The sequence below is a fragment of the Narcine bancroftii genome, chromosome 3, assembly GCF_036971445.1.
Source record: "Narcine bancroftii isolate sNarBan1 chromosome 3, sNarBan1.hap1, whole genome shotgun sequence".
Taxonomy (NCBI): Eukaryota; Metazoa; Chordata; class Chondrichthyes; order Torpediniformes; family Narcinidae; genus Narcine; species Narcine bancroftii.
The window spans coordinates 295,588,572-295,604,906 of NC_091471.1; the positions used below are offsets into that span (position 1 = coordinate 295,588,572).

At 41.5% G+C, this 16,335-nt stretch overlaps 1 protein-coding gene across 2 annotated transcripts in view; it reads left to right on the forward strand.

Moving 5' to 3' along the window:
• The window catches only part of slc5a5 (solute carrier family 5 member 5), a 54,457-nt gene that overhangs the window by 6,404 nt on the left and 31,718 nt on the right, over window positions 1-16,335 (forward strand). For both annotated transcript variants that reach the window (XM_069928548.1, XM_069928549.1), the window contains exons 2-4: window positions 6,770-6,835; window positions 8,926-8,977; window positions 13,480-13,547. In XM_069928548.1, coding sequence (XP_069784649.1) covers window positions 6,770-6,835; window positions 8,926-8,977; window positions 13,480-13,547 — 186 coding nt within the window. The remainder of the gene's footprint in view (window positions 1-6,769; window positions 6,836-8,925; window positions 8,978-13,479; window positions 13,548-16,335) is intronic.

Here is a 16,335-nt window from a genome sequence, read left to right on the forward strand (position 1 = left end):
GGACTGAGCTACTAGGTTGCAAGATGCTATTCCTGTCACCAACATCTCTGTGAAGACTGTCATTCAGGCATTTGTAGATCATTGGGTGCTAGCTTTTGATGTTCCAGTCACCATTACAACAGGCCAAAGGACTCAGTTCAAGTCAGCATTGTTTCAAGCTCTCACTGATCTTTTGGGCACCTCCCGAATTCGGACTAACTCTACCATCCGCAGGCCAACGTGGAGGTTTACCACTGAAAAGTAGAGAAGTAATTGAAAGTAGCATTGACAGTGGGTGACGATGCATCTCAGTAGACCAAACGCTTCCTCATGGTCCTCCTCGGCATGCATACTGCCGTAAAAGTAGACCTTGGTTGTTCAGCAACAGAAATAGTATATGACACCATGTTGACTCTGCCTGGTGAATTTCTTAATCCAAGTCTGGGAACAACACTATATGATCCCTCGAATTATGTCATCCATCTACAGGAAAGCATAGTTGCTCAGACCAACATCCACATGAAATGCTTCACCTGCAATGTATGTGCCGAATTATTTACAACACTGCATGCATGTGTTCATTTGACATGACACTGTCCGCTGACCACTTCAGCCTGTTCACATCAGCCCTAACGAAGTCGCACAATGTACCTGAAAACTTTTGTGTTCTGGAGAAATTCAAAACCTGGCACTGTCTCCATTGACCGCATGAAGCTGGTGTCTATCGATGGTCTGCTTTCTTCATTGCTGCCAAAGTCAAAAGATCAGCTACACCTCTGCCAGTTTGAACTTAACCGGACTAAGTCAGGCTAAAATATCTGCCCTCCAGACTGTTACATAGTAGTCAATCACCTCCTCGCAGAGCTTTGGGGCTGAGCAGGGGAGCTATCATGGTCGCATACTTGCGTGAGTCGGGTGAGAGCCAGTCACCAGTGGTGACGTATCTGGATCAATAAGCGAGAGTAGCAATGGTCTCTTGCACCAGCAAATTGGAGGAACAACACCTTATCATCCATAAAAAAGAGAAGCAGAACTAGGCCATTCAACTCATCAAGTCTACTCCATGATTTAACCATGAGCTGATCTATTTTCCCCACTATCCAGCCTTCTCCTCATAACCTTTGATGTGCTGGCTAATCAAGAACCTATCAATCTCTGCCTTAAATACATCCAATGACTTGGCCTCCACAACCGCCTGTTGCAACCAATTCCACAGATTCACCACTCCTGGCTGAAGAAATTCCTCTGCATCACTGTTCTGTGAATGCCCCTCAATCCCGTCTGTGCACCCTCCAACCATATGGCATTAACATCAACTTCTCTAGCTTCTGATAGCCACCCCACCCTTCCCTATATCTACCTTTCCCCTGCCCTAATTTATCTTTTCCTTTAGCTGTCTTTCTCTTTATTCCCTTTCCCTCTGACTCCTTTCCCCCAGCTCTGCATTCACAGGGTCACCTCCTCCCCCAATCAACTCTCACCTTTCCTCTCCTGTCCTCCCATCTATATCCAATTATCGCCTTTTGTCTATTGGTCTCTGCTCCTCTTTCCTCCCTCTCCCCAACTTTTTTTTATTTCAAGGCCCACCTGCTTTTTGCTCATGCCTTGAAGAAGGACTTGGGCCCAAAGTGTCAGTTATACAGTATAGGTACTCCCCAACTTGCGACCTATGCAACTTGCATCCATCCACACATTTGTTTAAAAATATAAAGAAAAAAATATAAAGTTTACACGGTTTATGTTGCATTTGACAAACTATAACAGGAATACAGGGAACGTAAGAACCAAAATGTCCACACTTATCTTGTTAGTCAGTGTCCCTGGGTCCGTAGGCTGGGTGCAGCCATCTTGATTCCTGTGCTTATGCAGGATTCTTCGTTTGGTGCATGCATGGTGGATTCACGTATTAGAGTTCGGTTGCATGCACAAGAGTTAAGGGCACAAATTCAATATCGTCAGGGCACTTAACTCTCATGCTGAATTCATCCAGCATTTCGGTATTTTTACTAAAATCCAGCTCTGCAGACTTTTGTATTTCACACTATTAGTTTCAAGGTAATTATGGAAAAGCATTGGACTGTAAGTCTGGTTGTGATGCTAAATAGGAGATAGTCCAACTTTGGAAATATAAGAAAGATCTGGCAAGAATAGATTGGGACGGGTGTTTACTGGGAAAGATCTGGTTGGTAAGTGGGTGTTCTTCAAAGAGGAAATTTTGAGAGCACAAAGTTTGACTGCTCCTGTCAGGATTAAAAGCAAGACTCCAGGTAAAAGGGCCTTGTGTTTTGAAAGTTATTGCAGTCTTGATTAAGAAGGAGGAGGAGGTGCATAGCAGGTATAGGCAGGAAGGAACAAACAAGATACTTCAGAAGAAGAAATGCAAGAAAACAAGGAGGAAGAAAATGAAGAGGGCCAGAGGAAGGTTTGAAGTTGCTCTGCTAGATAAGGTGAAGGAAAATCCCAAAGGTTTTCTATAGATATACAAAGAGCAAAAGAATAGAAATGGACAAAATTGGTCCACTTCAATGCATGGAGCCAAAAGAAATGGAAGGGATCTGAAATAGATTTTTTGCATCTGTATTTACTCATGAGATGGACACAGTCTACAGAAATGAGGCAAAACAGCAGTGAGGTCATGGAATCTATACAGATTACAGAAGAGGAGGTCCTTGCTGCCTGGAGGTAAATAGGAGTGGGTCAATCCACAGGGCCTGAAAAGATTCTCTCTGACCTTCAGGGAGGCTAGTGTAGAGGTTGTAGGGGCCCTAGCAGAAATATTTAAAATGTCCTTAGCCACAGCTGAGATACCAGAGGATTACATGATACCTAATGGCATTCTGTTATTTAGAAAGGCTCTAAAAAATAACCTGAATAATTATAGACCAATGAGCCTGATTGCAATGGGTAAGTTATTTATGGATACATAAATATTTGGATAGCCAGGGACTGATTTGAGAGTCAGCATGGTTTTGTGCATGGTAGATCATGTCTAGCCAATCTTATAGAATCTTCCAAGGAGGTTACCAGGAAAGATGATGAAGGAAAGGCTGTGAATGTTGCTTACATGACTTTAGTAATGCCTTTAACAACATCCCTCATGGGAGGTTAGTCAGGAAGTTTCAGTCACTCAGTATTCAGGATAAGGTACTAAATTGGATGAGACATTGCCTCTGTAGAAGAACCCAGAGAGTGGAAGTGGATGATTGCTTCTCAGACTGGAGGCCTGTGACTAGTGGTGTGCCTCATGAATCGGTGTTGGGTCCATTGTTGTTTGTCATCTATATCAATGATCTGGATGATAATATGGTGAATTGGATCAGCAAGTTTTCAGATGACACTAGGTTTGGAGGCGTATTCAACAGCAAGGAAGACTTTTACAGCTTGCAGCAGGATCTGAACCAGTTGGAAAAATGGCAGATGGACTGAGAATAAAAGATGCATGTGTTCTTTGTACCTTTGGTAGCCCCCCGCCACCTCCCCCCTCCCACATCCAGCGCCGAGATTTCATGCCCTGGGGGGTCAATGAGGAATTAAGTATTCCATGGGGGGGTCAAAGGTCTAAAATGTTTGGGGACCCCTGGATTCAATGGTCAGAAAGGCCTGTTTCTGTGCTATAGTGTTTTAATGATGTGGCCAGTTGATCAGAACAATATTGGTGCCAGAATGAATGTTGGGGGGGGGGTGCATTTAACGTGTTAGAGGGGGACATGGTGCAAAGCTCAAACTCACTCAGCAGGTGGGGAAGGCTAGTGACGCTTGACGCATGCTAGTGACGCAGCCTGAGGCGGTTGGAGAGTCATTAGCGGGTGTCAAGCTAGATGCCAGCGATGGCGATGGGTGTGAACGAACGGGGGGGCAGAGTACATCGCTTGGAGGGGGGGCAATGCCCACGGATGCTCCCCTTGGCACCAAGCCTGTTAGCAGATGAGAAAAAATCCATAGATGCGGTGTATTTGCACAGTTTTTAATATCATGAGGGGTATAGATAATGTTGTGGTCTTTTCTAAAACTGGAAGGTATAGAAATAGGGTTTTTTTTCCAAGTGTGTTGTGTGTTTACTCAGAAAGAACCTCTTTTCTACAGACTTTGAAATTACTCTCAGAATGTAGTTTGTTTTTTGGGGGATTTTTAATATTTTTTTTCCCCATCGGAGTTGGATTTTTTTTTGTTTTATGCATTAACTCTATTTCCTTACTCAATGTAATCATCAATATATGGAAATGTTGAATTAATTTGAAAGTATTGCTTGTTATATTCAAGGAAAACGTATATTACTTTTTCACATTTTGTGTATATTATTCTATGGTTTTTTTTCTTTGTGGAAAATGAATTGAAAGATATTTTTTAAATTTGTGAGAGGGGAAAAAATTTTCAAGAGATGTGAGGCCCCTTCATCACAGGCTGCCGGAGGAAGTGGTGGAAGTGGGTACAATAGAACATTTTTAAAAATATTTTATTTTCATTTTTCATTATTAAACAGCAGAGCACATCATTGGTTGTTACAGATCATGTCAATGTCATCCAGTAGTTTACTTGTATATGATGCCTCTCCCTCCCCTGTTTTTCCCCGGGAGAAAGGGAAAAATAGAAATGACAAAGAAAGGAAAGAGGAGGAGGAGAATGAGAGGCTGGATGTGGCGTCAGCACTTCCAGTGTGTATCCATGGAGACTGTGGGCCCACCCCCTTGTGTAGCCACTTTCCTTAATCCATCTGTTAGTGATTCTCTATAAAAACTTTTGACGGGACTGGCTACAGTTGTGCTGTTGTGTATTCCAGATATGGCTGCCATATTCCAACGAAGGTGCTGTGTCGGTTCCAAAGGTTATACATGATTTTTTTCCATGGAAATACAGATGTGCATCTCGGTAGTCCATTTGCTGGTGAGAAATGGGGAGTCGGACTTCCAGGTCATCCCTATGCATTTTTTTCTATAGCCAGAGATATAAATATGAATTGAATTTGGATTTGGTTAATTTGTAGCCTATGTCCACAAGGTTTCCTAGTAGATATAATGTTGAGTCCGTCTGGAAGGCTACCTTTGTTATTTTGGTGCCAGAATGGGGCTACCTTTACACAGGACCAGGTTGCAGGTGCAATGGAACATTTAAAAGATGGTTAGATGGGAGATGGATAGGAAAGGTTTAGAGGGATTTGGGCCTAATGTAGACATTTAGGGGGCATGGGCACATGGCTTGTGTTCCCCAGAGACCAGTGGTTCAGCCTCAGCGATTCACCACCTTGATCAATGATTTGGCTGAAAGAATGTAAGACAAAAAAAAACAATTGCCAATAATATGAAACTGGGTAGTGTTGTGAATTGTTACTAAGAGGCCAAGTGGCTTGAAGGTAACCGAAACAAGTATACAGCAGGTGCATGGAACATGGATAAATATGAAGTTGGGTATTGGTTAAATAGAGCTAAATTACTGGATAATATTGTAGCCACTCCCGTCAAAAGTTTTTATAGAGAATCACGAACAGATGGATTAAGGAAAGTGGCTACACAAGGGGGTGGGCCCACGGTCTCCATGGATACACACTGGAAGTGCTGACGCCACATCCAGCCTCTCATTCTCCTCCTCTTCCTTCCTTTCTTTGTCATTTCTATTTTTCCCTTTCTCCCGGGGAAAAACAGGGGAGGGAGAGGCATCATATACAAGTAAACTACTGGATGACATTGACATGATCTGTTACAACCAATGACATACTGTCCCATTTAAAAATGAAAAATCAAAATAAAATATTTTTAGAAATGTTTCATTGTACCCACTTCTACCACTTCCTCTGGCAGCCTGCTCCCTCCATGTGATGAAGGGGCCTCACAGATCCCTTAAAAAAAATTTCCCCTCTCATCTATTTTAAAAAAATCTTTCTATTAATTTTCCACCAAGAAATCCTTACTCCTGTGAAAAATGTTTCCCTCAGTTCCCTTTTAAAACTTTTGCCTCTCACCTTAAATCTTTGCCCTCTAGTTCTGGATTCCCTGCTCCTGAGGGGAAAAAAACTGGAACCCTTCAACGTATCTATGCCTTTCTTGATATCTTTATCCTCTAGATTCCCCCTCAGCCTCTTGGGCTCTCGGGAGAAAAGTCCCAGACTACCTGACCTCTCGTCATAATACTTCAAGCCCAACAGTCTCAGTAACATTCTTTTTTTTTGCACCCTTCCCAGTTTAATGATATCTTTTCTACAGCGGGGCGACCAAAAATGCACAAAACACTCTAAGTTCAGTCTCATTAACTTGTACAGTTGTAACATGACATCCCTGCTCCTGCATTCAATGCCCTGACTGATGAAAGGAAGTGTGCTAGCCACCTTCTTCCACATCCTGTCTACCCCCATCAACACTTCCATGGAAATGAACAAGTCTCTTCACTGTCCACTGGACCATGAATTTTTGGTATCTTCCACAATTGTGCTTAATCGCTAACAATGCCCATCTATGGGCATTTAATTGTTTATCATCACAGGTACCAAGAAACACTGACAAGTTTTGTTGTGCACGCTACCAAGGGAAGTCAACTCATTCAGTAAAGCCATGCAGAAATAAAATGTTTATGACTACAAACAAAACCAGTTTCCTGAAGTCCATAACTGGCTCCTTTGGGGGAGAGTTAACATCAGGACGGAAACACACCGTGAGAACATTCAAAAGCCACTTTTGTGTTGCAATACATTTACACCACAGCCTGTTAGCTCTTGGATGTGCAGGCTAAATGATGTGTTTTTTGAGTCTGTTTTAAACGTTTCTCCTGCATGTTACTGGATCATATTGTTTTCCTTTCACAGTATCTGGAGCTGCGCTTCACCAAGGCTCTCCGGCTATGTGGAACTTTACAATTCTTGGTTGCCACGGTAAGGGCTTCAGAACATCTATCCCTAAAACTAAGCTTCACTGAAGACATAGGAGTTGCAGTTATCACGCTTCACAAATGCAGCAGGAGACAAAAGGAGCTGTGAGCTCAAAGATAGTAATCTTTGGTTTCCCTGCACAGCAGAGCAACTGTGTGGTGGAACTGTTGCCCACAAAAAAACTGATCATATTTTACCCAAAGATTACAAAGTACAGCTGACCTCCCACTATTTGGAAGTAGAGTGTTCCTATGGAACGTTTCGTAAGCCGAAATGGCGTAAAGCAAAGAATGATTATCATTGATTTCTATGGGAAAATTCTTTGAGTGTTCCCAGACCCAAAAAGCAACCTACCAAATCATACCAAGTAACACATAAAACCTAAAATAACACTAATAAATAGTAAAAATGATGAAATGATGAATACACAGCCTATATAAAGTAGAAATAATGTATATACAGTGTAGTTTCACTTGACAGAAGCGGGAAGACATTGAGCACGCTGGGAGGTGGTGGTGGTGGTGATGGTATGTTAGGCTGAGTCGTCGGAGGTTGAAATGGTGGGAGGTAAGAGTATAGGAAAGAGAGAGAGAGAGAGGAAGAGGGTCATCTCCTGTATTAACCTCATCATCGTCTGAATCCATCACGGCAGGCAGGTCACTAATGTCTACACCTTCTATGTCTGCCTGCCTTGATGTCGAAGGTCAAGGTTCATCGTCTGCTGTGGCTGATGTGTAGTTCCCGGGGAAGGAGCTTGGCGGCACCACTCTCGCTGCTCGGGGTGTGCACTGCCTCGATAATGGCTAAACGTTTATTATTTGCAAAAACAAAAATCCTCCAAACTTCTTTTGGTTAGGTACTGATGTAGGTCTTTCGTAAAAGTGAAGTGGCGTAAAACAAACTTTTGAAAAGTGGGGGAATACCTGTACATGGAAATTTCTTCTGCAGAGAGATGCCATTTTAGATATGTGTTGAGAAAATGTGGATAAACACACGAGAGAAAAAGAGATCAAAATGTAATGGTGACTGAAATGATGAGGTTCAGAAGGAGCAATACCTTGGTCCCATGATATTCCGTGACTTGTTTTAGAGTCATGGAGTCATACAGCATGAAAATGAGTCCTTCAACTAAACTTGCCCACGCTGACCAAAATACCCCACCCATACTTGCTCACAAGGCTCCAAACAACATCCTGTCTAAGGCTCTTGTAATTTTGTATACCTCAGAATGATCCATCCCTCAGAATGATCCACCCCTCAGCATCCTCCAACACTCTCCTTACAACTCAAACACTCCAGTTTTGGCAACATCTTTGTGAATTTTACTGCGCCATTTCTAGATTAATTTCTAAACTTGAGACTTCTAATCAATGCTTCATCTTATGAAGGTATACATCCTAAATGCTTTCTTCAATACATTATTCACCTGTCCCAATATATTCAGGTTCAAAGGTCTCTGGCATTTTCTCCCTTTGTCTAGAGTTTGACCTAGTGGATTACTTCACATTGTTCTGCCTAAAATTCCATCTGCCACCACTCCATCCAGCTTTCCAGCTGATCTACGTCCAAGTTCATCTTTAGACTATCAATTTTCATGTCATGTCATGTTAACCAGATCCCCTGCGTTCCTTCCAACCCATTTTATCTATATTATATCAACATCAAAGGTCCCTACACCATTATCACAGCATCCCACTGATGACAGAGTTCTTGTCCACCACTATTCTCTGCCTCCTCACACCAAGTGAATTTTAGATTGAAGCTTAGCAGAGCTGAAGTGGTGCCACACATAGCTTCATGCAGAGCTTCACAGGACCAGATCCTTTGATTCCAAGTTGCTATTCTCAACTGTGACAGAACAGTCTGGGTGGATAATGAAGTCAGAGGAGAGATGGGCTGATTGTAGAAGTTTATGAAGCAGATCGGTGAAGCCTTAATGGGAGATTGTACTTCAGCCTGTCAGCTCAGCAAGGTCAATGAAAAATGGCTTTAATTGATCAAGTGGCCTCCTTATGATTAAGTATTCTGTCAGCAGGCCCAGTTTTTCAGTTTTGATCTCCTTTGACTATCCTTTATATTTTTAAACATTGCAGGTCCTGTACACAGGTGTTGTCATTTATGCTCCTGCACTGATATTAAACCAAGGTAAGTAGAGTATCCTTTGTTTCTCATTTACAAAACATAAATGAGTGGAGATGAACATAAGAGCTTTCAGCTCTGACCTCAGTTTCTTTTTCCACTCTGTTTCTTTGAGCTCTCAACTCCCCACAGAGCCCTTCAGATGTGGTCATCCCTCCAGAGCAGAGATAACCAAACATTTGCAACTTTCAGACAGAGAAATTATTTGTCTGTGTCTTAAATGAGTGACTCTTTATTTTGAGATTGTAGCCTTCAACTTCTCAATACTACTTTTGGAAGAATCAACACCTTACAGCCTTAGATTAAGATCACCACTTATCCTTCTGCACTCTAATGTGAAAGGCTCCAGTTTTCTTGTTCAGCAGTTTATCTTCCCAAAACACAATGCACAAAGTACAGCAAAAAGCTGCTAATTAGTACTTAAAAAAACATTTTTATTTTTCACACAAACATTTTCCTCTTGAATATATAGTGTCATTTTCTCCCCTTTTCCCCCCTCCCTTCCCTCCCTCCTTCACCCCCCTCCCCACCCACTCAACGTTCAACATATATGATACAGAGAATGAGGAAACAAGCTGTAAACCCAAACAAAAATGGGAACAAGATCTAAACATAAAGATAAAGAATGAAACATGGGAAAAGCTATGCTCCGGAACTATGAGAAATACAATAAACACGAGGTTACGCATGATACAATATAATTGGTTACACAGGCTATACACCACGCCCCAAAAGTTAAATAAATGGGACCCAACTGTATCAGACAGATGTTTTTGCTGTAAGAAGGAAACGGGAACAACAGTACATGCAATCTGGGCATGTGAGAAAGTGGAAAAGTTTTGGGAAGATCTAAATCAGGTATTAAATAAAATCACAAAATGCAACATTCCAAAAAATCCAGAGATCTTTCTTCTAAGTAATATAAGAAGTAAAGAACTTGGCCTCGATTTGGATGGAGCACAAAAAAGATTTATGATGATAGCCTTAGCTGTAGCAAAAAAATGTATAATGTCAACCTGGAAATCAGAAAAGAACCTGAGAATACAGCAATGGTACATAGAAATGAATAAATGTATTCCATTGGAAAAAATAATATATAATTTAAGAAATAACATCACAGTATTCGAACAAATTTGGGAACCGTACATGGAACACAACAGAGAAGTCCTACCGCGGACCTCCACCCCCTAAAATGACAGGAGGAGAAGAAGACGAAATGAACTGACCCAGTGTGTAAAAGTAGATGACACAAATTTCTTGTTTATTTTCATTGTGTGCTAATTAAGTACTTGACACAGCAGCGTCTCCCTCAATGCAAACAGAGCTCTTCTTTATCCCCACATTGAACTTCGGCTCCCACGTATCTCCCTCATAGTTTAATCTTTCAATAAACTTTTGTACTTTCTCCCAACTTACTTTTCCAACTTTCTTTGCTTCAGCAGCAAATTTGACTCAGCTGATCAAATCTTGATCTGACCCAATCTGAGCATTGTGGCCACCATTAAGCCTCTGCTCCTCGCCTTCCTACGGAATCCTCAAAATCCATCTCTTTTCATCAGTGAACCTAATTGCTCCTTGCCATGTGATTAAGTCTATCTAACCACACTCTCGACTCTACCTCGGGATATTCTGTGCATTAGAAAGGTTTTTTTGCAACAAACTTCCCAGCAAACCTACAACAATTCCATTGTCCAGTGTGCACTGGCATATGGCTGCCTTGAACTTGCATCCTTGCACTATTCCAAGTGCATCTTGACCAAAATTTTATATCACTGTAACATGACCTCCTTACTCAATTAAAGCAAATATGTGCAGCACCCCTTTTACCACCCTAAATCTACAGAGGCTGGTGCAACCAGGAAGAATGACATTGTTACTTGGAGACAAGACAATCATGGCAGTTTGAATAATGTCACAATTAACCTTTTACCTGTTGTTTGCTCACCATGTCATTTTCTGTGAGCTGTGAAATTCAAAATTGTACCAGAAAGTGGCACAAAACTAATTATTTTGTTGAATTTTGTTCCCTTGAAAATAAATTGAACTAAAGTAAATTTACCTTCAAGGAATTAGGGACAACCATCAGATCCCTCGATACATCAGTCCTGTCAAGGGTATTGCCATGAATGTTATCTGTTCCCCTTGTATTTGACCTCCCCAAGCACAACACCTCACAATTGTCCTGGCTAAACTCCACCTGACGTTTTTATCCCTCATATCTGTAACTTGTCTACATCCTGCTTTAATGGGCCTCTATCCCCACATCTCCACCAATTTTTGCATCATTTCCAAACTGATTAACCCAACCACTTTCATCCTCATTCAATTCATGTACATTCTGCGCACTTCCAACATTTTCCTGCAGTGGTGTGCTGGTTTCCTGAGCTTCCGTCGTTGGTAAGGACATTCGCAGAATAAGAAAATAAACACTGCAATGAGATAAGTGCAGTTGATCTTTTGAAGGGAATTATACCACACAATTCCTTTCCAGTAAGCTAACATTTGCACTTTGTCCTCACACACAAGGTGAAACTCTCAGGTGCCAGCCAGTTTAATTCCCTTTCCCATCCCACATTGACCTACTGTTCATCCTTGGCTTCACCTGTTACCTAACTGAGATCAAACAAACTTGGAAGAACAGCTTATCATACTCAGCCTGAGTAGCTTACAAGCCCATAATATGAACATAAAATTTTCCAATTTTAAATAATCCCTGAGCCATGAACACCGTAAGATATAAGAGCTGAAATAGGTTATTCAGACCATTGAGTCAGCCCTACCATTCAGCCTTGAAATCCATTTTCCCACTCAGCCCCACTCCCCATAACCTTTGATAACCTGGGTAATCAAGGGCATATCAATTTCTTCCTTAAATACACCCCATGACCTGACCTCCACAACCATAGATCCTCTGCCCTCTGGCTCTGTTCTAAGCAGATGCCCCTCAATCCTGAAGTTGTTCCCTCTTGTCCTAAACTCTCCCACCATGGGAAACAACTCTTCTACATCTACCCGATCCAGCTCCACTGCTTCCATCAATTATTCACCTGATCCCATGCTCCCAGCCCATTTCATTACTGCCTTTCACTCGCCCCCAAGTAGTACCACTCCTGCTTCACTGCCTCTCTTCCCTCTCCACTTCTCCCATCTTCAACTGTCCAGTCAAACACGAAAGTTTGCCAATGCTGAGACTGTAGTAAAAATAGATGCAGGAGGAACTCAGCAGGTCTTGAAGCGTCCATTGGAGGTAAAGTTATATAACCAATGTTTCAGGCCTAAGCCCTTCCTCAAGGCATGAATTAAAAGAGTTTTACCTTGTGTGCTAGGACGTAGTGTCAGTGTTAGTTTACTGAAATGGACTTGACTTCCTTCCAAGTATTTTAAAAAGTTTATTTCCTGGTGCTCCCACTCTTATTCTAGGAGTGCCCTCACCAACTGCAAAAGCTCAAGAAGGTGAGAACTGATAGGTGGGGGGAGGAGTTCCTCCAGCATTTCTGTGTTTTTACTTCATAGAACTATGGAATCATAGAACAATTACAGCACAGAAACAAGCCACCTCGGCCCCTTTAGTCCGTGCTGAACTATTTCCCACTGACCTGCACCCAGCCCATAGCCCTCCATACCTCTCCCATCCATGTACCAGTAAAATTGGTTAGGTCTCTTCTTCAGTAGTTAACCAGGTGATGGTCTCTGAGATCATTAAGTGTCTCTTCTTTGGGAGCCTTATTGCAATGCTGAGATGCTGGTCAGACCTGCCTTAAATTTTTGGAATCAGTGGACAACATTTATATTTTTCAAAAGTTTTGCTTCCTAAAATAAAATTGGAGATTATGATAGACAAGCTGAACACAAAGATTAATTTCAGATTTGCTGTATCATGAAGGAAATTGTAGAAACATTAAATTAACTTTTTATTGAATTTAGCAAGTTTTAATGCTGAATTCCTCTGAGCCAAGCTCTCAGGTTGACTGCACATTTTGCACAACAAATATGAGGATCCCAGGGTTTGTCTTGGTCACCAATTTTACAGCTGAAGCAGAGCTCATAAGTTTTATTAATAGGTGCAGTCATGTTGCATCTTTGAGCCTTAAGCATGCACTCACCACAGATATAATGGAATGTATCACAGCTGTTGCAACATTGATGAGACATTTCTGCTCTCTTGAATCTTCCTGAAGACAATAAATGCTATTAGTACACTCATTATGTAATTGCCTGAAGAACATGTGCATCAACAGGCATTCAATCTATAATCAATGTAATGCACAGCATCTGTACATGTGAGCTGCTTTTACGGCCTGAATGCATGTCCAGGCATGCTTGGACTGACAAAAACAGCTTGCTTTGTGGGCAATATACTAATAGTCTTAAAATATGACAAGAAAGCACAAAATAGGTTATATCTTTAAAAAAGTAGGTGATAGGAATATTTTAAGGAAGAAAGTGTTCAGCAGGCAAAATCACAGTGTAATCAGTCTCACCGCACCCTGATGTATTTTGCCTTTCAGTTACGGCGCTGAACATATGGGTATCCCTGATATCTAGTGGAACCATCTGCACATTCTACACATCTGTGGTTAGTATAAAAGATATTCATAATCTAGCAGCACTGCATTGAAGATTAAGACCATGCTTCCCATAATTCAGGTCAAAGCTCTGGGCACCCTAGAGGATGATAATGTCTCCTCCTCAAACAAATGTCTGGCAAACTTTTCCTCTTCAAACGTAACTGATAAAAGAAAGTTGAATATGAATGTAAAGGCCTTTCAGACAGTGCAGTCCAGATCTCAACAACTCACTGCATGGTTGGAGCAAAAAGTTGCAGCAGCTAGAAATCCAAAATAGAAACCAAGATGCTGGAAGATTTTATCTGAATGGGTCAGGAGAGAAATGGATTCAACACTCCAGGACAAGGGTGCTTTGTCAGAACTGGAAAAGTGAGAAGTTGGAGATTTATTGCCAGAATACATACATAACATCATATACAACCCTGAGATTCCTTAGTGATAATGTGAAAAAAAACTGTACTCAATGAGAGCGGGAGAGGGTTAAGAGCAAGAATGGGTGCATCTGTGATAGGTGACAAAGCAATGCCTTCAAGGCGACATTAAAATTAAAAGAGGATCATTTCAGCCCTTTAAAAAACAGCTCTGCTGCAATGTAATGTGCACAATCTATGATCTAACTCCATAAACTTGGCTCTTCCTCCTGTACTTTAGTGTCTGTGATTAATAAAAGTCTCTCAATATATTAGAATTAACATAGAACATAAACACTACAGCACAGTACAGGCTCTTCAGCCTTTGATGTTGTGCCAACCTACATATTCCTACCAAAATTTAAAAAGACGAAACCCTTCCTACCTTGTAACCCTCTATTTTTTTTCCATCCATGAGCCTGTTTAAAAGTTTATTAAATGCCCCTAATGTTTCAACCTCCACCATCATCCCTGGCAATGCATTTCAGGCACCCACAGCTCTCTGTGTATATAAAAAAGACTTACCCCTAATGTCTCCCTTAAATTTTCCTCCCTCACTTTGTACAGATGTCCTCTAGTGTTTGCTATTCTTGCCTTGGGAAAAAGATATTGACTGTCTACCTTATCTATGCCTCTCAGAATCTTGTAGATTGCTATGAAGTCACCTCTCATCCTTCTATTTTCAAAGGAAAAACCCCTAGCTCTGTTAACCTTGCCTCACAAGATTTATTTTCCAATCCAGCCAACATCCTGGTAAATCTCCTCTGCATCCTCTCCACAGCTTCCACATCCTTCCCATAATCAGGTGACCAGACTGAACGTGTTATTCTTAAGTGTGGTCTCACCAGAGATTTGTAGAGTTGCACCATGACCTCTCAACTCTTGAACTAAATCCCCTTTTAATGAAGCCCAGTATCACATAGTCCTTAACAATCTTATCAATCTGCATGGCAACCTTGAGAAATGTATGGATTTGTACCCCAAAGTCCCTCTGTTCTTTCATGTGTTAAGTATCCATCCATTAACCCTGTACTCAGCCTTCAGGTTTCAAAATGCATCACTTCACACTTATCCAGATTGAATGCCATCTGGCACTTTTCCTCCCAACTCTGCATCCTGTCTAAATCCTTTTGTAACCTACACCAACCTTCAGCACCATCCACAACTCTTCCAACCTACGATTCATCCGCAAACTTACTCTCCCATCCTTCTGCTTCTTCATCAAGGTCACAAAGAGCAGGATCCCAGAACAGATCTCTGCAGAAATAACATGAACAATCAAGAGGATTGATGAGGGCTAGGCAGTTAATACTGCCTACATCAGTGGTTCTCAACCTTTTTCTTTCCACTCACATACCATTTTAAGTAATCCCTAGGCCATAAGTGCTCTGTGATTAGTAAGGGATTGGGAACGAACGGAAGGTTGAGAACCACTGCTCTAGACCCATTTGTTATTGATATATTTTGCTTGAGAAAAATTGTCATTGGCCCATTTCCTTTGGAGTTCTGAAACCTTGTGCACATAACGAGTCAATTATGTATGATTAAAACAGTGGTTTTCAAACTTCTTCCCACCCATGTATCACCTTAAGCAATCCCTTACTAATCACAGAGCACCTATGGCCTAAGGATTCCTTAAAGTGGTATGTGAGTGGAAAGAAAAAGGTTGAGAACCACTGGCCTACATGGTCTTTACCAAGGCCTTTGACATGATCCCACATAGCAGGCAGCTTAGAAGATGAGAATTCAGGGCAAGGTGAGCAACTGAGTACAAGCTACCTCGATGTAGGAGTCTGAGGGTGTAGTGTGAGGTCGTTATTCAAATTGGAGGCCTGTGAAAAGTGATTTGCTGCACAGATTAGTACTGGGTTTAATTTTATTTGTCATCTGTTTTAATGAATTGGATGAGAATGCTGATGACGTTATCAATAGGTTTGTAGGTGATGCCAAAATTGGTGGGTATAATGGGCAGTGAGGGTCATCTAAAGTTAAAATAGGTTCTCAATAAACTGTAAAATTCAGACAAGTGTGAAGTACCAAAGGCATAAATCAGACAGATGTCCGGTGTCTGTTTCCCATTGTAGCAGGGTCTTAACAGGAGGACAAAAAGTCAAGGATAGAGGGAGGCTTCAAGGAGGCAGTGCAGAGGAGGTTCACCACGTTGATTCCAGAAATGAAGGGGTTAGCCTATGAGGAGAGATTGAGTCATCTGGGTCTGCACTTACTGGAATTTAGAAGAATGAGGGGGTGATCTTATAGAAACATAAAATTATGGAAGAAATAGATAAGATAGAGGTACATAAGTTGTTTCCATTGGTGGGGGATTCTAGAACTAGAGGACATAGCCTCAAGATTCAGGGTAGTAGATTTAGGACAGAGATGAGGA